Source organism: Triturus cristatus, chromosome 10, assembly GCF_964204655.1.
Source record: "Triturus cristatus chromosome 10, aTriCri1.1, whole genome shotgun sequence".
In the NCBI taxonomy this organism is placed as follows: Eukaryota; Metazoa; Chordata; class Amphibia; order Caudata; family Salamandridae; genus Triturus; species Triturus cristatus.
This window is the reverse complement of record NC_140593.1, coordinates 757,825,190-757,849,021: the sequence shown is the minus strand read 5'-3', so window position 1 is coordinate 757,849,021 and position 23,832 is coordinate 757,825,190. Positions and strand designations below refer to the sequence as shown.

The 23,832-nt window shown below is 45.7% G+C and overlaps 1 protein-coding gene across 2 annotated transcripts in view; it reads right to left on the bottom strand.

The window, feature by feature from the left end:
- PARN (poly(A)-specific ribonuclease) overlaps positions 1 to 13,160 on the bottom strand; it is an 806,720-nt gene extending 793,560 nt beyond the window's left edge. For both annotated transcript variants that reach the window (XM_085628287.1, XM_085628288.1), the window contains exon 1: positions 13,040 to 13,160. In XM_085628287.1, the coding sequence (XP_085484413.1) occupies positions 13,040 to 13,058 (19 nt within the window). In that variant the 5' untranslated portion in view covers positions 13,059 to 13,160. The remainder of the gene's footprint in view (positions 1 to 13,039) is intronic.
- Between the last annotated feature and the right edge of the window lie 10,672 nt (positions 13,161 to 23,832).

Here is a 23,832-nt window from a genome sequence, read left to right as displayed (position 1 = left end):
ATTCTTTATCCTGAAGAAACCAGGCGTTCATTCTCCACATCGGGCGTGCTGATTGGGGGGGGGGGAAGGAGCCCCCGTGCTAAGAAGCACCGGAGAATTATCTGAGATACCCCTGGGGAGAATACGGACATTTTGAATCGTGATCCAGTCAGTTGAAGGGTAAAAAAATTGCATCTATGCGTGCCTGTGTGTGGTGAGCAGCTGAGGTATGAGTGAACTGTTTGGTGTGAGGGTGCCAGATACGCCATGCGTCGTTGAGACCTAGGGATTCGGACCAGTTCGTTAACTGCTTTGCTTGCGCAAGTCTAGTGGTGGAAGAGGGGCCTGTCGTGTCAAGGGCCGGAGAGGAGAACACGTTGAAATCGCCCCCAATGATAGTGGAGCTCAAGGGCAAGGAGGTCAGCAGGGCAGTGGAATGTTTCAGGGTCGTCGTGAGCATCGAAGGGGGTGAGTACATGGATACGAGATTAAGGGGATTACCACCCAGCGAGCCACAGAGGGCCACCGACATTCCCTGGGAATAACCCGTGTAAGCACAAAGAGAAGGGTGCGTTTCAACAGCATAGCCGCCCCATGGGAACCCCGGGCAAAGCCAGAATGCCACACTCCGTCATATCTGAAGCGGGCCAGGAAGGGGTAGTGATTACCCAGCAAGTGCGTCTCCTGGAGCAGGAGGACGTCTATACCGATGCGTTGCGCATATCGTAGAACAGCCATACGTTTAAGTCTGTCTAGGAGGCCGTTGACGTTCCAGGACAGAACATGAAGGGAGGCCCTTGGAACAGGTATGTCAGTCATGGTTGTTGGTGGTCGTGGTGGCGGTGTGCATCCTCACAAGAGGGCGTGGGTACACACGGGGTGCATGCCTATGTGGAAGGGCATTTGCGAAGGGGCTTTGTATACCCGGTGTGAGATAATCAGAAAATGTCTCGTGATTACCGGTGCAACAAAACAGTAATAAGAAACAACATTGGGAAAAACAATCCCAGTCCCTCCCCTTACCCCCACCCTATACTTCGAGAACAGAAGCATCTGTTTGCTCCCCTAGTGGAACAAGAACCAAGCTAGAACGCTCGGGTTGAGTTGCGTGGATGCAGTTCATTGGTGTGTGAAACGTAGAGTGGATACCTGTTCTTTCAATTGAAGGATATCATCCTCCGCCGTTCAGATGCAGAACTCAGCCTCAGTTATGCGAGCTGTGGCATTGCAGAGGTCCTGCCGGAGGAGGGACATGTCCACCTTGACCTCCCCAATCTTCCCTTCCACTGAAACCTAGGAGGAGCTGATCGCCTGTAGGATGGTTGCTAAGTCTTTGCCTGAAATGGGTGGGGCTCCAACAGCCTGCCCAGAGGGGTCAAGTTCGGAAGTGGTGAATCGGTCCAGCTTCGTTCGCATAGGGGCGGTCGCGGATTTAGAAGCCTTATCTCTCCCCAGGGTCGGTGTCGGGACGCGCTCCAGTACGAGCTCTAGGAGCCAGAAGGATGAAACCAAGTATAGACAAATGCCGCAGTGAAGAGTGTGCGACCTCACCCGGATGAAGGGCCTCAAGACAGGGTTAGAGGCTACTATACGAGAGGCAGATGGGGGTGTTTCCAGTCACTCAGGTTGCCGGTGAAGCCTTCCAGTGTGGGAGGTAAAGTTTGGGGCCGTGGACAGGGGCGACAGGTGCCCACCATGAGGATCCAAGTGGTGGGTAGAGTCCCGATGAGGCCTTCTTGAAGGCCAAAGTTAGGAGGCCGGTACTGCTTGTGGGCGACTGAGGCGCGGGGGTGGAGGGGGCCCGATCCCGGGAGCCCCCGCTGCTCGACCAATGCGCCGATCTCTCCCTCCACCCGAGTGGCTAGTGTCCGGCACAGGGAGCCGCCACCGATGGTATGTGATGACCTATGCCAAGAGGGCACCCCTTGGATGGATGTGCTGGTCTTCAGAAGGAGTGCGCCCAGGAGAAGCAGCTGCAGGAGATTGTGAGGGACAGTGGGTGCACCGGCCAAACCCCCCACCTCCGCCTGAGGTGGTGGCCGAATGGAGGGAGAATGGGTGCCCTGCCACCACCAGTATCAGAACAGATTCCTGCCTAGATGTTGCTAGAAAGCCCTGGCAGGGCCCGGTGCTTTTCAATCACACACCCTGCGTAGGGGATGGTGGAAGCCCAGGTCGGGGCGAAAGGAGGCAGCTGAACAGCACCTACGCCACCCCGCTAGGCAAGCCCACCACGCCTGACCCAGCCCCCATGAAGACTCAAGCTCCACAGTCCACAGGAGCTTAGGGACACCGCAGCACCAGAGAGAACAGAGAAGGGGGGGCCCCGAGAGGCCATACTGTGACCTCCTGCGCCGCTGCCCGACTCGGCAGCCGATACCCGGTCCCGGTCCCGTCCCCACTCACAGGTTGGTCCCTCTTTCTTAAGCTCAGCGCCGGTCGCAGTTGTTAAGAGTCTGTGCGGCGGTTCAGTTCCAGGGACGCAGCTCTTCACCACGCCACCACTCTCACCTCAGTCACCTCCCCAGGGGCCAGGTCATTGCGTGCAGAGCCCCGAGGCGAATATCAGGCCCCTCAGGTCACCAGCCGCGGGCACTGTAGGCCGCCATCTCGCACGTGCGGGGTGCCCGAACTTCTACAGGTTTTAATGTTATTTCCCAATTACAATGTCCCTGTAAATAATAATCCTACGTGGATGCACTTATGAATGCTAATAAAACCTACAATGAGCAGTAATCATGGTCAGAATTATGGGGGAACCAATAAAATAATTATAAGTAAAACCTGTGTTTGAGTACTCTTTACACATTTCCAGCCATGAAACCTCAATTATATAAAAGCCCCTAGAGGGCATAACATTATGACACTACATTACAAACATATGCTTGACCCCTAGAGGGAGCATCAAGACATACCTTTCGTTTAACCACCTTCAGGCCTTAACAACTACATCCACAAGACATAGTCCCTAGAGAGCGCAACACTCCCGGCTATAGAGCAAAAGATAGATACTTAGGAATGCTTGAAAAAAATAAGAAAATGCTAGTTAGGTTCATCTTTTTGAGTCTCATCCAACTTAGGATGGGGACACCTCAATTTCTTGTGGGGGAGACTGCGCTGCTTCCACAACTTACCCCATACTTTTTATACCTGTTACTGGTGACCCCACCGTCCTGGGGTCAACACAAATGGAGAAACAAGCCCAAAACTGTCAATGATATAGCCCCGCAAGGTGTTACGGGGTGCTCCTTCAGGACCACTGAATATTTAATTAGCGTCTCTCCCGCTGTGTTGTGGAGAGCCGCTGGTTTTGTGTTGCTTTTTCCTCTGTTTTTAAAGGAGCCCAGTCCCTTCAGTGCACCCTGCACTTATCCACATTGGAGGGCATCCCAGCGAGCCCACTCCTGGCCGCGTCACGAGCTCCCCGCCAGGGCAGCACTCCTTTTCTGCATGGGAGTCGACAAGGTCTCTCTGCCTGCCCGCTCCTGCGGGCAGGCGCTGGACAACATAGGAGCCGCCCACTTTCCCAAGACATAGGCACAGTGAGGGCTGTCCACCGCTGGCACAAGGGGGTGGGGAGAGAAGTGCAACAGCAGCCCCTTCACCCTTGTTTTGGAATACGTAGTCGGGGTGAAGGGAGAACGCCCGGGGGTTGGGGTCACCATGCAATTAAAAAAGTAAATTAGGGGGCCCCAAGCATGCCCCCTCCTGTGGGTAAACATATCCTTGCGCTCGGCCTTGGCCCACTTCGGGGGCTTTAGGACAAAACAATTGCAGGAGACCTAGCTTTATTTTTTTTGCTGCGGATTTGCGGACCATGTCATGAGTGATGCAATATGTGAGGTCATAAGCAGTACGGAAACGTAAGTTATAGTTAGCTCAGGTAATTAGATCTGATTAATTTCACTGGTTTTGTACGAGTGCAATCTGACTATAACGTGCCCACAAAAAAAAAATTCTGGGTATTGAAACGAACTCAAAGAGGAGGAATGGTAAAAAAAAAATCTTTTTAATGCTCAAAGATGGATCCCTATTCCGAATCTGGCAGTATGTGAACACTATAAAATCCCTAGGCCCGCCAAGATCAAATGTGGTTCCGGCATCAGTGTGGGTGAACCATGTGAGGAGCCAGTTTATTGCACACAACCTCACAGTCATCACGGCCATGATCTCATCCAATGCAGAAGAATCCCAAGCCCCGATTTCAAAGCGGGAAATAGTAAGACTAATAAAATCCATGCAGACAGGTGGGGCACCGGGCCCAAACGGGCTCCCTGCAGGGATTTTCCATTCTGCCTCAGAGGGCTGGGCAGCACTACTAAACCCGCTATTCAATGCCGCACACACACTGGACAAGACTCCTGAATCCTGGAGGCTCAATACTATGCCTGATCCACAAAAAAAGGAGACCTAAATCCAAGCAACTATCACCCGATAGCTCTGTTAGACCTGGAAGCAAAAGCATACCCCCGAATCCTTTTGGAAAAACTGGAAACTTGGACAGAAGAAAATTAGTTGCTCCCCTTTTTTCGAACAAGCTTCCGTGGAGAAGCTGCTACAACCAACAACATAGCTTTATCTGCCCTTTGTAATCAAGCCACCCAGCTGTATTAAACTCCACTCTTTTGCTGCTTCGTCCACTTAACTGCAGCCTTTGACAAGGTGGACAGAAACTCTCTGGAAGAAACTAGCAAACTGGGGCATTCCATCTTTGCTCCTAATGGCCATGCAAATCTGGGTACGGGTGAAAACAGGCCATACATCTTTCTGCTAAAATCTATACGACTGGAGGACTGAAACAAGGCTATGTGCTCGCTCCCCTCCTCTTAAATCTGTACACAGCGGATCTGGGTAATGCTAACCAACAGCTGCCTGGCCACTCCCCAACTAGACAACCGACCTTTGCACATTCTTCAATACGCGGATGATATTGTCAACAAGGATCACACCAACGTGGATCTCCAACCTGCTTTGACCAGCTTACATGAGTACAATACAACTACCACCTCATCATCAAACCAGACAAGACCAAGATCCTTGTACTTGGAAGGCAAAAGTGCAAAAATCTAATCACATGCACCTTAGGCTCCAGGAAAATCAACTCAGTGCAGAAATATAAGTACCTGGGGGTCTGGTTTCCAGAATCCGCACAACCCTCTGCCTACAAAAAAAGATATGACAAAAAAAAAATTGACAGCCATAACCTATGGTTTAATAAACTTGAGCAACAAGCTAAAAAGTCAGTCAGCAGAGGGCTTTAGAAAGGTCATCCAAGCTTCCCTTCTGCCAGCACTCTTATGGGAATCATGCGTTCCCGGGCGCCGGCTCGGAAACGTTGGAGCAGGCTCAATGAGTGGGATACAAAAAAATGTTTCAAATTCCAAAACACCTCTCCAGGGCGAGACTCGGGCTGGAGCTCAGACTGGTCAAACAAACACTACCCCGCGAGGCTGACTTCCTAAATTATATCAGAATTCTAAAATCCTTGGGGGGAATCCTTAAAGCGCTGCCTCAGATATATTTGAAACAAGAATTGGCATAGCCAATAGGTCTCGCCTTTGGGACCTTATAAGTGTTTAGCCATGCAACTGTTGCATAACAAAATACTTCTAAGGTCCCAAAAGCGAGACCTATTGGCTATGCCAAGCAGCCGTGCGGCCGCGAAAGTGATCGCGATCAAACATCAAAGCAGCCGTGTGGCCCCGAAAGTGAAAGTAATCGCGGTAAAGGGCGGCGCGCACGCCCGCGCACATACACTGTAGCTCTAGGCTGGCCTGGTAGCACTTTTTTGAGGCCTCTCAATAAGTCTCGCCAGACCAGCGCATGCGCTGGGTCAGGCGAGACCTAAAAACTGGCTCTCCATGGAACCCGCAGCTTAAGAGAGCCCTGGTCTCCACTGAAATAAGCCAGCACTCGAGAAGATTGGGATAACTGATGAGTCAGACGGGCGATATCCCTCATCGGGGGCCGGACGCAGCACAATGGACAAAAGTAAACATGAGAAAAAGCCCCTGAGTCACTAGATGGCACAAATATTTGCACTTTAACAAACAAAAACCTGTTATCTCCCACTAAGTCGCAAACCACAAGAACTTTATAAGAGAACTAGTACCAACAAGGAGAACGGAAAGGAGAGAAGACCTAGACATTTTTAAGAGCCAGATGTGTGATACTCCTACGGGGCCAGCTGCAGAGCAACGGTCACCTGCAAACATGAAAATAAGATCCAAGTCAAACGTTGGCCCTTATCAATTGCACCTCATCAGAATTTTTTAACTTTATGAATTATGGTTTCTGTTTAAATGCTATTTTCTTGAAATGCAATAGTTTTAATTAACTTATGCAAATAAAATTCTAATTTCTATAACGTCCCTGTAACTTTTGGTTTAATAAGTGAATTTCTAAAGCTTTTTTAATGTTTCCTAAATGTAACATCTCTGTAAGATGTATAAGAAGTCAACAAAAATTATCTGATCTACTGCAAACAATCTTTTTTATAGAGCAGCACAGGCTGGAAGCAGTTTAGGCATATCCAGTTGAGGTTAATGGAAGCGAAACTGGGCTGCAGCCTCAAACCTTTTATGTACAAAAATGTGCCTGCTAGGCTGTCCTTACCAAGGCAGTGGCTGCTCCCATCAGATGCACTCCTAGACGCAGTTTTTAGACAAGAGATGGCCACAGCCATAACAATTTTAACAGTAATGTGGGCAGTGTGGCACACTTGGGATTCACTCTGGTTCTTTAAAATAAAAATCTGTGAGGAAGCCATATCGAAACAGGCAGGGGGCTCCAGTTCATTCTTGACCAATATCAGGAAAGCAGCTCAAGGTTGGAGAAGGTATGACCCAAAAGATGAGAGAATATTAGTAGGAAGGAAGGCAGCTACAGAAGAGTTTAATAACAGAACAAGAGGCGGCCTTCATTGGGAAATCTGTACAAGCCAGGAGATTCTGGGAGAGAGTGCACAGGCCAAACGCTGGCGTAGCTGCTCAGGGAATATCGACATACTATGGTTGCTGCAGTAAACAACAAGCAGGGCCAACAGGTAACATACTTGCAGGCAGTACAAAAGGTGTTTACAATGTATTAAGAACTAGTATATGTTGCAACGGTGCCAGTGAATCAGGAACATATAGGACAAAATATGGAAGATCTAAAACTGGCATGGCTGGAGAGGGAAGATGGGGGACACCTGGGTGCTCCTCTGAGCCTGAGATTAAAGAGAGGCCATAGACGACCTGGCAATGCAACATGTAAAGCATCCGAATCTGATAGGCTGAAAATGGTTTTAGAATGCTTATAAGGTGCTATTGGCATTTTAAATACTGACAATGTACAATGAATCGTTGGAGAGATGCTGTTCCAGGATACTATAATAGCTTTACCTGCACCCGAGATCGATCCACTTAAGACCGTCCTAGAGACCACAATCCCTACTTAATATCAATGTCAAGGTGCTGATGCCACTACCACCACTGATGTGAGATCTGGTCTTACAGGAACAGACAGGCTTTATACCTGGAAGACTGCTTATAATCTACACCTCATATGCTATCCCGGATCAGGTGGATGCAGACCTCCTGGCTGTATCAGTGATACTAGATGCTAAAAAAGCATTTGATTTATTGGGATGGGACAATATGTTCTACGTCCTGGTTACAATGGGCATGGGCGACCCTTTTCTGGGAATAGTCAAATTATTGTACGCAGACCCACACTGCCAGAGCCAGAATTAGCAGGTATGTCTCGCTCTTTTGGAGTAACACAAGAAACTAGGCGGAGGTGGCCTCTGTCACCCCTAATATTCATACTAGTGATGAAACCCATGGCCTTTCTTATTAGGGAACATGGCAAAAGCTCATTTTGATATAGCCAAACGAATCATTTCATTATATGCAGATGACATATTCCTATTTGTAAAGAGGCCAATCTATTTCCACTGTTGCAGACGGAAGTGCGCTTATGGAAAATAAGACAAAATATCAACTGGGAGAAATCCAAAGTATTCCCATTGACACCGGATAGCATCCTATTAACTGTGGCGTGCCACCTTTTTGTGTGTCGATTTAGATATCGTATATAGGTTTCCCGATTTATGTCCTTATAGAGGCACAATTCGCATTGCCCATATTTAGGCATAGAAATCCTACCCTTATTTGGCATTATCCATGCTACCCAAATACAGGCATGGCCACCTACATCCGTTCATCTACGCCACAACGAGTTCGTGGAAAACCAGACTCTTAAGCCTTAAGGGCTTCCCCTTGCTTGGATATTGATTTCTCCAAGAACTCATTTATTATGCATGAACATCTATTCCTTAGGGCAGTGGTTCCCAAACTGTGCCCCGCGGCACCCCGGTGCACCGTGATGAGAAGCCAGGGGCGCCGCGCACGATGTGGGAAATTGGAGCCACAGAAACTTGCAGGCAGGGGGGGTGTTTGAAATGCCACCTAAAATATGGTTTGGCCACTGCCATACGTGCGTACGTACGCACTGTACGTGCTTTTAGATGCATAGTCTTCACATTACACTGCCTAAGCAGCTCGGAGCATTTCAGTCACGTTGTTCCTGCCCGCCGTGTTTTGCCGTGCATTGCCTCATGGGACCCTCTTCACAAGGAAATCGATAAGTAAGGGCTTGTAGTGCCGCGCCCTCGACGCGCTATTTCATGTAAATGTGGCCTTGTATGTTTCTGGGATTTTTGACCAATGGCATTCAGTGCCCAACACGAATTCCTGGGTGGAATCTCCCTGGGAACTGTTCCATCGCTTCCCCTGTGAAGTGGGGGTACGGTGCACCCCAAGTATCTTTGGGTGACTGTCCGCATTTCCAGCATGCGTTTTCCAGGAGATAAGTGGAGGTAGTAATGGGTCTCTGAATGGATATTGAATATTCGTTTTAACGTGTGTGAGAGCAGGTAGAGGAGCATGTCTTTGCGAGTCCATTTTCTTTTTTTTAATGGTAACAAGCTTTATTGAAAGATATTGTAAAAATATGTAATTTACACCTATTTCTCAAATTTTCTTATGAGGAGAGAACCCCCTGCATTCACCACCTATGTCTGAATAAAGCTTGCTCACACTTTATATTCAACTTACAACTTTCTGCCTCACCACTTTTAAAATGCACCAGCCACCACTGGTTAGAACTGGCTCTATTTCTAATTCAGACTCCATGCACTGAAAAAGAGCTGGTTCTGATGCAAGGACCACACACCTTTTTTTAAACTTTATTTAGCGTTTTCATCAATACAAAAACATACAATAATGTGCGTATAGCAGTCCACAGTCACAGGCTGCTTTTTCTCCTTTTCCATGAATCCATAACTTTGCTTAAATTTAAAAGTTTGGCGAGGCTGCTTGACGCCCTATCCAGAGCTAGTTCTGAATTTGGCCACACTGGCCTTCGCAGCCTTTCCGCTTTAGCCTGCGAGCGAACGTGGCTTGTCTCCACATGTAAGGGTTCTCCTGTGCACGGTTTCCAGAACTTGGCAATATGAAAAAGACTGATGAAGGACAAGCGATAGATTATCATTACGCAATCCCTGCTGTATTTTTACTTCACAAGTCCTTCCTAATGTCAATCTCCCATCTTTAATAGATTGTCTCTAGGTGTAAATCTCCTCTGTAACCCGTCTGCTACCTTTGTCATAGTTAAAGCTATGATTATAATACCTTCATTTCATTCCAATTAATTTAAGGAAGACACCAGGCTTACATCCCACCCACACACCCACCGGTAAAAAATAAAAAATGGTGGGGAGACACGGCAAACTGCCAATTAGGTCAAGGGAGCCATGGGTCAAAAAAGTTTGCCTTAGGGGTTCATTCATGATGTTCTTCTGCCCGACTTTTACGTCAATACTGGCATTCCTAAACATCTTCAAGGTATAAATATACCTTCACTTACCATGGCAAACCACGGTTCGGCTGCATACTTGCACAACGCGGATCGCCATGGCAAGTTCGGAAAGAAGTCAAGTCCCCGCCTGACGCACTGACCAGACGCTGTCATCCTCCTCGCAGAGAATCCAGCTCCAGTGTTTCTGACTCCCCTTGCGGGTGTTCGAGATCGAGACTCAAAAAGAGATTCCAACCTCACTCATTCTAAGGTATGGAGCGGACTAGAACCTAGAGGGACTTTTGGCAACAATAGCTAAACTAGACTATAGACAAACAGCACCTACTTCTTTACCTCATACTACACTTAGGTTAAGTACACTGGGGTAGAACTAGCCAGAAGCATCAGATGCGTATTAACATTTTAGCCTGTGTTATTTATGTATTTTATGAATATCTGTCATAGCTACACACCATGCTATTGCAGTATTATTTTATCTTACTGCTAACGCTGTACATATTTGACTTCGCATTCTGTCTTACGATTGTAGCAGTTCAAATCTCTAGCACGAGAAATAGGACTGTTCAATAAACCCTTTTTATTGAAACGCCCGTCTAATTCTGTGTAACTCTGTAGAAACTAAGCACGCACGATTGACTTAGTGAAACTTATCTATTGTTGCCACGATTCTGAGATTGTTCCGATTCTAAGGAAAACAAAGTTGTCATGTTTATGCGGTTGTCAGAAACTAATTCCTTCTTGTTTATTGGAGAAGTTTCTAGTGACCTCTGAGTTAGCTGGCACACAAGTAATTAAGTTTAATGTACTCGATGGAGACATTTTGACCTCAGTCCTGTGTCAAAGCTATAGTGTATATTATTCCAATGCACAGGGCCTATCAGGAATATAGGCACTACACTACAACCTGAAGAGAAGCATCGAATTCTAAATACCTGGAAATAGATATACATAGATGAAAGGAGGTCACACCCGGTGACAACGATGCCCCTCAATAAACTGCCCGTGCAGATAGAAAAGCAGATTAAATATCCCTGCCAGTGGTAGGTCGTATCTTCTTTATTAAGATGATAGTATTAAAGTGTTGTTGTTTTTACATCTGTTTTCCAATATCCCAATTCTATTACCACAGTACCATGTGATTGCAAGAGCGCTCAAGAACCTCCGAGTGGGCTGCCACTGAAAACGAAGCTACTGTTCTCTGTGATGCATCCTTTCTCCCTTTGTTGTGGACCTAAGGTCGTTGCCCTGCATCTGACTTCCCTCAGTGGTGTTTGGTGCTACTGAACCTGGCAACATCACCTCCCCTTCACAACCATCCACTCTGTGCTGAGGCACTGAGCATGTAAATTTCACCCCGAAGTTTTCTACCTCACCCCGCCTGCCATACATGCCTCAACCACGCACCAATTGAGCACAAGCTCATGCAAAATATACGGATGCTCCGGCTTGACTAACAAAATCAAAACACTGCTGAATATTGCATTGAAGGTAATGCTCTGCTTGTTTAAACCGTAAAGTGCGTGGGCTATATTGCTTTAATAACGGCACAACGGCCGTTTCAGCTGCTTTCCCAATTTATTGGTCTAGCACATTCTGAGAGGCCCCATACATTTGCTCCACGTTCAGTAGCATAACAAAATCGCTTCGGCTTTTTGAACATTTTAGTATGCAGTTTAAAAAGAATACACGTTTTATTTCTTTTAAGAAACTAAAATGAACTATGTGTGCATGCTACTTGTGTATTTTAACCTGTATCTGATGTGCTACACCGGTGGCACCTTCACATATGAGGCTAGACTGTTCAAAACGGCGAACGCCTTAAAGTCAAAGCTTAGGAATGAGGTTCTGGCAATTCAATAAGCCTTCAATAGTGTCCGGCTCCAGCGACAGAAAATATTGGTCATGAGTACTGCCTAGTTGCCATAGCCCAGGGCAATTTGCCAAGCGTGCTGAGCGATTACTGATGGAGACCGATTCAGATAACAAAAATGAAGAGCCTATGTGTACTCAAAACCTGTCTACATGCACAAGAGCAATGTGTGAAATACGCCAAAGGGTTAGCCAGGGACACCTTTCCTATTAGCAGCTGATGCGTTTGGGAGTCTCCGTCATTGAACAAACTGGGCCTGAAGATGCTGAGGTGTGGAGCCTCAAAACCGGTAGTATATTCAATATGTTGACTCGGTCAAATCAGTGTGTAAATATGCGAACATGTTTGTTCATTCGAGCTCACTGGAAGGCCAGCAAGGTCAATCTGAAAAGAAGGCAACGCATTTTATCAACTTAACACTGGTTACTCGCTTCAAGAATATACACTCCAAATACTACATTTAGGTTGCAAGAGCCAAGAACTCTCACCCTATCCATATTGCAAGGTTTAGCCGTCGAGACCTAAACTATGGCCTTTAAAGGAGCAAAATGGCTTAAATAAAGAGACAAAGAAAAACAGCTTTAAAAAGGTTATAATCTCGACAGAGTTGTTGCCACAACAGTTAACAGTTACATTAATGTGTTATGCATTAGGAGTCAACGATGCCGTTAAAGCTCCATGGGCGTTTCTTCAGGTTCACCTAAGCACCTCTTCAGAGTGTATTATGCGCTATATACCATGTTCTGACTACAATTTAGGAAACACATTATGCTCCGTGGATGCCTTTAACACCAACTGAGCGTTATTACATCAACACCAAGGAAGATGGTCTTGAACAGACAAGGCATTAGATTGCCCAGAGAAATACTGTCCAAAAACAGGTAGTCGCCCCACTAGGCAAGTTAGTTTACTGCTTTAGTTCTTTATCCCTTCTAAAATCTTAGCAAACCACTTCTACAGCTGTATCGGGCAAAATATAAACAGTCGACTTTATAAGCAGTGGACACGTTTACCAATTACAATACAGCGTCTCCTTTGGTCGCATGGAACACAGCGACACCGTTGGTTTCTACCTTTTTACGTGACACTACTTCTCTCATGCATAAGTGATTATAAAATCAGCTTGGAATGCCTTTGTTTACATAACAGTATTGGTGCTCAAATCATCTCTTCGAGCTCAACGCCGGGTATTAACAACTGCTTGCATGTGTATGCATTATTTTCTTGTAATATATCCATGAGCCTTCCCCTGTGTTTTTAGACACTTTGCCATTGGCAGTGGCGCAAGCGCAGTTTGGGGCTCGAAAGGCGCCGTCGTTCACTCACTGCTCCTGGTGACCTCCATTCCTGCACACCGAGACCTGCACTGCCAAGCCGAGCTCCTCCGCACCGGCGTTCTTTAACCCTCACAAATCCCACCGCTTCCGGCTTAGTCTGTTTTTTGTTTCCATCGGCAACCTGTGCTGGCACAGGGACCAATGGGGTGATGCTTCCCTCTAGCAACGGCGAGCTAAATGAAACAGAAACAGGGCGGCACGTAACAGCTTTATGTGCGGATTCCTTTTATTTTCACTGTGTGTAGGGATCACATTTTTCTAAACTTTCTAAACGGTTTACTCGTTCTTGAGAGATATTTTAAAGCAGTATTTTACTTGGAGATTCTGTTGGCTACGCGTTGTTACGGAATGCTAACATTAAGGAGAGAGGATGTGGTCCGTCGGCTAGACTGCCGACTTTGGTGCTGGAAACCAAGGTTCGAGCCTCGGGGGAGCGACCACATTCTGTGATTCTGTGCAAATTACTTAATCTCCCCGTGCCTGAACATGTAATGTAAATACGGTGCTCATGTACAGCGCTCCAATACCTTCGGGTCGAGTTCGCGCGATTATAAAAGATGCAAAAAAAATCCTGTCTTAATTTAACATAGCCGCCATCTTTGAAGTGTAGATCGTTCATTGTCTTTAATGGGCTGGCACATATACGATGGTATCTTGCTGCCAACCTTTCACGGGCAAGGGTTCCTTGTCAACCAGGGATTCTAAAACTGGACTAGAGCACGAATGGACCTTGGAAACTTAGCAGCTACTGAGCATTCTCAATTAACGGGGCGCGCCACTGAATACTCAAGACAGGCTCCAGCCTAAAACCTGGCTCTGGCTCAGCTCCAGGTACTGTGGGAACCTTGAGCCCATAAGGAGCCGAGCTTTCATGTGGCTACTGCCTCCATCCTTCTACCCGGGATGTGGTTTTACGGCCAGAGCTGCCAACCATTCAGTCAGTCAAAATATCTTTATGCGACTCAATTAAAGTCATACAAAGAGATTAAAAACATTTTCATACAAAGAGTTAGGAACATTTCATGCGTGTTAAAATATGACAATAAAACAATTTACATTAAAACAAATCTAGGCATACAAAACTTAAAAAGGAATAACGATGGATCTAATGGGTATGTTTTTTCATCCTAACTGCAGCTACCAAAAAATTGGCTATACAAAAGGTAATATGTATGTTGGGCAATGATTGCAAGAAGAGCAGAGCCGGTCTCACTTGTGTGAAGCCCGCCTCCTTCAAAGCTGATACCAGATATTTTTTCCTTGGCTCTAAATAAAACCCACAAAACATAACAAAATGCATGGTGTCTTGGGGTGAGAAATGATCGCAACTGCAGGGTAAGGCTATTTCCGGTTTTTCCCATGTTTTAAAAGTGCCTAAATAAAAATGTAACAAATTAAACCTGAACTTGGTTAAAAGACACCTATGGAATGGATTTGTAACGAAACCAAGATACGGTGCTAAAGAAAATGAATTAACAAGTAAGTAATGGCCCTTTACTGATGGTTTCACTAATTCCCTTTCTTCACGAAGTGCTCTTGCCCTCCCCATAAAATGCTTTTTGACAAGATCGATGTCTTGGACCTTGATATCTTGGGGGGAAGTAAAGAGCTCTGGTCGTCCCGAATCTGAGAATACCTTCAACAGATAGGCCAGCCAGGGGATCTTTTTACAATGGTCTAGGGACAAGACGTCGGACATGATCTTTTGGTTCAGTGGGAGGTCTTCATTAAGCCACGTCTTTAACCAAAAGATCAGGGGAGCCATATTCAACCCATCAGTAAGGAAATCTAGGCCCACCTCCAAGTGTATTGAGTAAGTTGGTGTTGACTGCGGCACAGAGAGGAGTGTCCGTATGAATCTGTTCTCCGCTCTCTGGATTGGTTCCACGTTTACATAGCCCCAAATTTGTGAACCATATAACGCAACGGCGACAGGTTTACTCTTGTAAATGTTTAACAACGCTTCCATGGGCCTGGCACCCAACCTGCCCGCAAAGCCCATGAGGGCAGACGATGATCTAATAACCGCCAACCTCTTCGCCCTCACTTGAGGACCCCAAGTTCCTCTCTGGTCAAAAAGTACCCCCAAGTAGGGAAAAGTGTAAACTCTAGAAACCATATCCCCTCTACACGTAAAGGTTATTGTTCTCCTCTTACTACTTTCTCGGCCCACCACCATGGTATGCGATTTACTAGCATTTATTTTTAAATCAAGCAGTTCCATGAATGTGCCAAAGGCATTTAAGAGGCGTTGAAGGCCGACACCCGTGCGCGCAATTAGCACGGCGTCGTCCGTGTACAGGAGCGCTGGGATCTTAACTGCTCCCGCACGCGGAACGTCGACTTCCTTCTCCTCCAAATGTGCCCCCAGACCGTTAATATAAATTGTGAAGAGCAGAGGGGCCAATATGCAGCCCTGCCTTACCCCCCTCAGGGATTTGAAAAGGGACGTGCACCTACCCTCATTTGTAACTCGTACGGCCGAAAAAAGCTCCTGGTGTAGGGAAGCCATAAATCTTACCAATGCCTCGTCGATCCCCATTTTCAGCAAGGTCATCCATAACTTAGCCCTGTTCACCAAATCGAAGGCCGAGGAGAGGTCCATGAATGCTAGAAACAAGGACCCCTCCTTGGCCACCGTATACTTTGATATGAGCAGGTGTAGGTTGGAGCATTGTTCGATTGTGCCTTTCCTCTCTCTAAACCCATACTGGATCTCTGACAACCCTCCACAACTCTCAACATTATCCCTCAGCCTGGACAAAAGGACTCTGCCTAAGATCTTCACCGACGAGTCCAAGAGGGATATGGGCCTATAACACCCGGGGTCGTCCTGCTGGCCCTTTTTAAAGATGGGCACGATGGTGGAAATGTCCCAGGAAGATGGTGTAGGGTTGCTATTAACGGCGGTAAAGACGTTGGCCAATACCTCTGCCCACAACTTTGGGGCATGTATGAAAAAATCGGCTGGCACCCCGTCGGGGCCCGGGGCCTTATGCTTGGTTGTGGCCAAGATAGCTTTCTCCACTTCTGTACTATAGAAATGAATAGGAGTGGCGTCTAAAGTGGCCAGCGACACATCCTGGGTTGCCTGATCATTATCCCCATACACATTTTTAAAATGATTCAGCCACTTGTCATCTGGGATGACACAGTCCAAGGCCTCGTTATTTTGGTCGGAAAAGAATGGTTGTTTAATTATATCCCAGAATTTCCGACTGTCCTTCAGGACAGCCACGGATAGGAGATTTTCCCAGGCTTCCCGTTTGATGCTTTCTTGTCAACCATTCAATTCGGAGTCTTGGGGTCAGCTCAACATCCCACGATGAGTACATCACATAATATATCCACATTTTTTTTTTGTGCATCTTTTATATAGCGCGAACTCGACCCGCAGGTATTGGAGCGCTGCATGCCTATAAACAATGCATGTGTGTATACAGAAACTGCAGAAGAACGCCCAAAGAGCTAAAAACAAAGCATTACCCTAAGGAAAGACAGATACCCATTTATGGCTGATTTGTACAGAGTGAAACCAGAAAACCTGCGTATATTGCAGCTTCCACACTTAAAATGTGTGATCTTAGGCAAATATTTTATTTCAATCAAACTCTTTTTTCTTTATTATCGCGTATGATTCCACTTTTGAACATCTGAGTTCAAACTACAAGCGGTACAAAACTATCAATTTCAATAAGTACTTCTCAGTGCAGTGCTATAATGTGCCCTAATAATTTGTTGGCTCGCCCACCTCCAATAGCTAGCAAGTTTCCAGTTTGTGTGTGACATTTCATGGTTTCAGTGCGTGTATGAGTGATTAGACCTAAAAATCTGGATCTCTACCCTTCAGCCACAGTCTGGGGAAGCTAGTCTCAACCTTCATCTTGTACCATGCCAAACGAAACACATCAAAATGGATCCTACTTTCCTTTTATGAATAAGTCTATGAGCCAAACTTGAGGGCGGACATAAGAAGCACTCTGCGGCAGAATGTTCTATGTTCGCATTCATTACCTATACATATATTTCTTACATTGCTATGATCTTGAGGTTTCTGCTTCATTTAAGCACAGCCTAAAGCTCTCAATATTTTGCTACATATGCATCCAGCCATTACATTTCACTTCTAACCCTTTAGCTCTTTGGCTGATCTGACTTGAGTAGTGGTCTAGCAGCGGAGAGACAATTTGCCTAATTCTAGTGCCCGTCAAAAATACCTAATATACTGCTTCTTTACATGCAAATAATGTAGTTTATTTCTACATTCTTGCATTATCTAAGTGCATGCTATCTAAAAAAAAAAGAACCCCCATATCCCAAAAATGTGGCATGAAAAACTGACCTTTACTTACATTTTCTTATTGTCGCCTCTTCTTTTCCCTTCAAACTTACCTCCCTCTTGCATCCTCTGCATGCCCCCTCTCCCTGAGCACAACCTATTCTTTCACATGTTAACCTTAATCTTTATTACTGGATTTCCGCAACTTCCCACAAATCATATGAAAGATCACAAATTCTCCTCCTCGGAATGTCATATCCCTGCAACCTAACAATACCCAACTTCCTATAGCTCATCTATTAATCCCACCAACCATGTGTAACAAACCTTCCCACAAGCGCCCCTTTCCCCCTCCCCCCCAAAAAAAATGTTCACGCAAATAACTCCTAATCCTTCAATCTAACAAAAAGAAACTGGAATGATTGCGTGGAATCCATACATACTAACTGACCAGATTCAGGCAGGAGACTCCTGATTTTTTTTAAACCAAAAATGGCTTTATTTTGACTGACTCCCTCCTGAAATTGCCTCAGTTTTCCTTGAAGTCAGTGGATGAAATACATTCGCTCGCTTATTTATTTAAAATCTCCCACTTTCCTCTTCTAAAACGTTGGCATGTGTGGGAATTAGCTTGACTGCAGAAGATGAATATAACACACGAAGGAGTATGAAAGTGTATTTCAAAGGTGGCATGCGCTCAGTGAGAAAAACTGCCCTCACTCACAAAATTGTGACATGCTTCATCATTGGGCTTGCTTCAATACACCTCTGCGCAGACCAACACCTGGGGTGGAGCAAAAGGGAGGGGAAAACAATACAATACAATACAAACATAGACATTTTGGGATCACCAAAGAAACGAAAAGTGCAGTGAAGGTTAAAACTAGCACGGATGTGTCCCCACTCGAAATTTTATTCCTGGGCCATCCAGCTAGGTTTAAAAATATGAAGGATGGTGGTGATAGAAGATTAAGATTTCCTTCACTCCTCCTAGGGGTGTATTGAAGCACCTTTGTGTCTGTTGTAGTTATCCACAGGGGAGGTCGGAGTAGGGAAGCTTTTCCTCTCCCCCCTTCAGGTTGTGTGAGATGCAGAAGATGAATCCGACTAACCACCAATCATCACTGCGCTAACCTTTTCCCTTGGGTTCTGGAGCAGTGTGCTGCCCAGCGTAAAACGCTTCAGTGCCTCATAAAGGGTACTCAGCTCTATATAGATGCAATTAAAAAACATTTCATTGCCAAACATGTGACCCTTTGAGTGACATATTATTGAGAGGGAGTGCCCACAAATTGTACTTTACTCTGTCTGACCCATGCTGCAAGGAGTTACATAAAAATTAAACGTGTACCTCACCTCAACAATGTTTAAATATACAGCAAAAAACCCACCGTGTACTTCCGCCTAGAAAGTGCTGCATGGGTCATCCACTTACTGTACTTAATTTCATTTCAAATACTTTATTCGACGATTAAGTCGTAAAAGTGACATATGACAGTCGCATACAAAACAGAATAAATCAACACATAATATCAATACAAAATTACATTTATAAATCAACATTATAAAATAGCATATAAATAGAATAATCAATACACAAGGATGCAACGATAAAACGACCCACAGAATATGACAAGCCTGTAAATGGCCTAATCGCAAGTCACTTTAGCATTGATCAATCTAGACCGAATTGCCCAGGCCCACTTAATGTATTTTGACATTGCAATTCAGATAATCGGACTTGGGTCAGTAGACAAGATTCTCATAGCCACCTCATACCTTCGGGTACCCATTAATCGGCAGACAGGTAGTACCCATTTCTTACGTGGGATGGTATAGAGCGGGCAAAAAAGAACAAAGTGACTCATAGATTCATTCTTGTCACAGCACCTTGGGCATCTATCTTCAGACCCTACTGCCCAATTGGATGTGAATGATCGTATCGGGAGTGTACCTATACTAAACTGGAAAAAGAGTTTACGATCAGACGGTACTTCAATTAGGCCCCAATATGTTTCCAGTCTGGCATAAACCTTAAATTCCAGAAATCTGCCGGTTAAAAGGGATGAACACCCCTTAGTGAATAATTCTAAACCGATCATCTCCCAATATCTGGTTTTCACAAAGTCTTTTGAAGGGAAAACCGCATTATAAGGATCATCCCATAGGTCTCTCAGCCCCATACGATAAAGTAACAATTGTACGGACCTCAGCCAATCTATCTTGTGGAAGGAATCCTTTTCTATGATTTCCTTTAGGCCCAGGGCATAATAACTAAGCTCATTGGTTGTCCATACCCTACACCAATACAGCAAAGGACGCAGATAAGCTACATCCTGTAAAGATTTCAAACCAAGATCCCAGAAGAGGGGTAGCAAGGGAGTACTTTGCGGGACGCCAACAGCTTTCCGGATGAACTCGTTGACCATGGCATTCAATCGCTGTGGGTTTTTGCCATGCCCCCACAGCTCAGACCCATACAGAGACGAGCTACGAATCTTCATCGTATAGATCTCTAGAAATGGTTGAGACTGCGAAGTTTTAAATCGTTTCAATAAAATACCAGTCTGTTGTTGGTATTTCAATAATGAGAGATCTATATGGCTATTCCAGCGCATGTTTTTCTGTAAAGTTACTCCCAAATATGTAAATGCATCAACCTGTTCTAGTGAAGATCCATTCATAAGAATTACACCTTTGAACGTCTATACATTTTATTGGGTCTAGGGCCATTGAGCACCATAAACTTGGTCTTTGCGACATTAATTTCTAGTCCACGCAATAGGCAAAACTCCTCGAAGCGCCTCAAGGTAAGCTGGAGGCCACTCGGAGTTTTCGAAATCAGCAAAGTATCCTCCGCAAACATGAGGACTGGAACGCGAGCTCCAGCCATAGCTGGAGCATCTGTGGGGACCCGGGAGAGGAACTCGGCCACCCCGTTAACGAAGAGCCAGAACAGGGTAGGTGCCAAGACACAACCCTGCCGCACTCCCCGCTCCACGGGGAAGGAGTCCGTAACCTCTCCCGGCCTACCCCAACGTACCCGAGCGAAATTGTCCTCATGTAAGCGAATGGCAAGTGCCAACAACTCCGGTGCCATCCCCAGTCCCTGAAGTACTTGCCACAGTTTGCCACGCGGGACTAGATCGAATGCCGCTCACAGGTCAACAAACACTGCGTACAGGACGCCTTTTTCTAATACCACTGTCCGCCAATACAATATCTAAAACCTAAAAACCTGAATGAATGAATGAATGAATGAAAATAAATGTATAATGCGCAAACTTAGCCCGAAGGGCATCAAGGCGCCTAGTCAATGGTGCTGGTCTTGGGACGAAAACCAGCCTGTAGAGGACTCAAGATATTACCATCTTCCATCCAGGACTGGATTTTGCCCAAGACCAGCCGTCCCATGACTTTTTGTATAGCATCTATTAGGCTGATGGGCCTGTAGTTGCTGGCCAAAGACTTGTCCCCTTTTTTGTATATCGGGACAATTTCAGCGCCTTTCCAAGATTGAGGAATGGCCATGCCCTGGGCAATAGCATTGGCCAAGTAAGTAATATAAAGGCGCCATCTCTGCCTGTCATATACAAACACATCTGCAGGAATTAAATCCATACCAGGTGCACGACCCGGGGTCACAGTATCAAGCGCTCTGTCGACCTCCTTACTACTAAAAGGTGGCTCCTTATAGAAGCCCCATTCCTGGTAGGATGAACTGATATCCTCTGCATCCTTTGCATATTGACATTTAAAAAACTCTATCCAAGAGTCCTGGGGAACACAGTTGTGTGGACTTTCAATTATTTCCCCCCTTTTCCACTTAAAAATATCCCAGAACTTCTTCTGGTTCTTTCCACTACATGCTACCTTAAGATCTTGCCACTCACTCTCTTCCCAATCCTTTTTAGCTTTCCACTGTACCTTCTTGTAATTGTTACGAGCTAATTTTATTTTATTCAGATCCTTTAACTTAAGCTCGACTCCTAGCTCTTCCCGGGCTAGTTTACAGGTGGCATTAAACCAGTTCTCTAGCTTTCTTTTGTGAAACCGTTTTACTAAAGTTGGTCTGCAGAAATAAGTTTTAAGCTTAGCAAAAAATATATTATGTATATTCTCTACAGCTGAATAAGGTTGACTATTATTACAGCCAGCCCTCATTGATATCAGCGCCTCATCGAGATTGCTTTTTATGCTGTCCACAAGGTCGGGGTGCTCTATAACTTTTTCCCACTTAAGGTGACGTTCATCATTTGATAGCCGAGTAGTCAGGCCTTTCATAGCAATTGTCCCTTCCGATCCTTCCCCCATGCCCGATCTAAAATAGGCTACTAATGGGTTGTGATCGCTTTCAATTCAAGGTTTGACCATCATGTCCTCAAGACCATGCCACATCCCAAGATGGACCAAGATATAATCTATAGTGCTAGACCTAATGCCATTGTCATAGGTTTTACACCGCGCCCTGTCAGAAGGGGTCCTGCCATTTGCCGCCCTCAATTGGTTGGTCAGGCAGAACCCCTTTAAATTCAGGGCAGCCTCTGTCCATTTGCTTGCTATCATTATCTCGAGCTGCGGAATGCCCCATCTTAGGTCCTCCTCCTCCGTTAAAAACAAGTCATGATGACCCAACGGTTCAAAGGTCGTGTTAAAATCACCTGCTACAAGTGGGAACGCATCGGTAGATCTTGACTCGACAAGGGAGTTTAATGTTGATACCACCTCCGACTTTTTACCACCTGGTAAACCTCTAACATAGACATTATAAATGGCTATGTACATGTTTGATGGAAAATTTAGCCTAATTCCTAAGATGTCATTATTCTGATTTGGGATAGGTTGGATTTTGCACTTTATACATTGTTTAACCCATATAACCCAGCCTCCTACTGGCCGACCCTTTGGCCTTTTGACTGCAGGAGCATGAAAATTCAGATAGCCTAGCCTGAATACAGGCTCTACCGACCATGTCTCCTGGAAGAGGCAGATATCATGGTCGTCGATGAAATCTGACCGTAGGGGTGACGCTAATTTAGATCCCATACCCGCCACATTCCAGGATAAAAACGTTGTGCAGCCAGCAGTATTAGGAGTCCCTTTAGGTTGTCCTATGTTTACAGCCAAGGGTGTGATAGCAGATATTCTTTGTCCAGGCTCAGGGCAAGAGCCTAGCTCCGCATCCCTAATAGTTTTTTTTGCGACAGACAGCGCATTTACAACGCTGTCGCCACCAGGGTTCGCTGTTAAGGACATCCCACCCAGTTTTTTTCCTTTTTCTATCTCAGGGACTACATATTCCATTTCAAGGCTAGGGCATCCACTACTGTACTTCTGTCAATCACAATCAGTCAATCCGGACAGTACATCAAATCGGTTAAAAGACCTAATGTCCCCCACTGGGTGACCCATTTGCATGACTCTCCCTCCAGGTATCCCAAACAAAGGCAAGGGGGCCGGTGCATAAAAGTAAGACAATGGTACAGTACTAATTAGAGATGGAAAATCAACATCCTGGGACCATCCACAGATATAATTAACACAATGTCTATCCCTAAAGTTGATGATGACACAATCCCCCTTGGTTGTCTTAGGTTTACTGCCCACCCAATTTACCCTCCTAGCAAACAAGATTTCGGCTCGCATATTGGCCGGCAGGGGACGTTTAGTATTGAGCCAAAATATACATTTGTTTTTTAAGGCCCTATACGTTTCCCTAGTACCATTTACCAGAGGTGGAACCCCGGTTAGAACAACCACATATGGGGCAGCCTCTGGGGGAAGATGTATATCAATCAGACCCGGAAGGGCCTGTCCCAGAGGTTGTGCCTGTGCGGGCTGTTCAACATTTCTTACTGCAACAGGCAAGATACTATTGGGTCCGCCACAGGCTGGATGATTTTTTCCGTTTTGCTGATTATCGTTCTTCCCTGTACCATGTTGCTCATGGGAACCTAAGGAATTGATATTTACAGCAGCGTTAACTGGGTCATTCATGGTAGATTTGATCTTACTACATTGGGTTTGCTCATTAGTGCATTCCAATTGGGAATTCAGTCCCCTTCCACCACCCCGTTGCTGTGCCGTGGCCAATGAAAGTTCCATACACACAAGTCTACTTTCAATAGACCCCAGCCTATCATAAATAGGAGCACATGCGTTTTTTAAGATACTATCCAGTTTTTTCCAAAACGCTTTGTCCCCCTGTTTCGCAAGGTCATCTCCCTCGGATAGTGGTAGATTTGCCCTTTCTTCGCTTGTAATAGTTTGGGGGCATAAAACAACGTCTTTTCCTGAACCAATCACGGGATCAGGATTCACATTTTTACCCACCACGTTCTGCTGGCCGCCTCTACGTTTTTTTTTCCAGGTTAAGCCTGTGTGCTGTTTGACAGGACCCCCCTTGGTACTACTAGCAGAACGGGTCTTAATAGTTGATAAAGGCTTAGATTGTAAGGCAATAGTACCTACTGACGACTGTTCTGCCGTTTCACCCAACATAT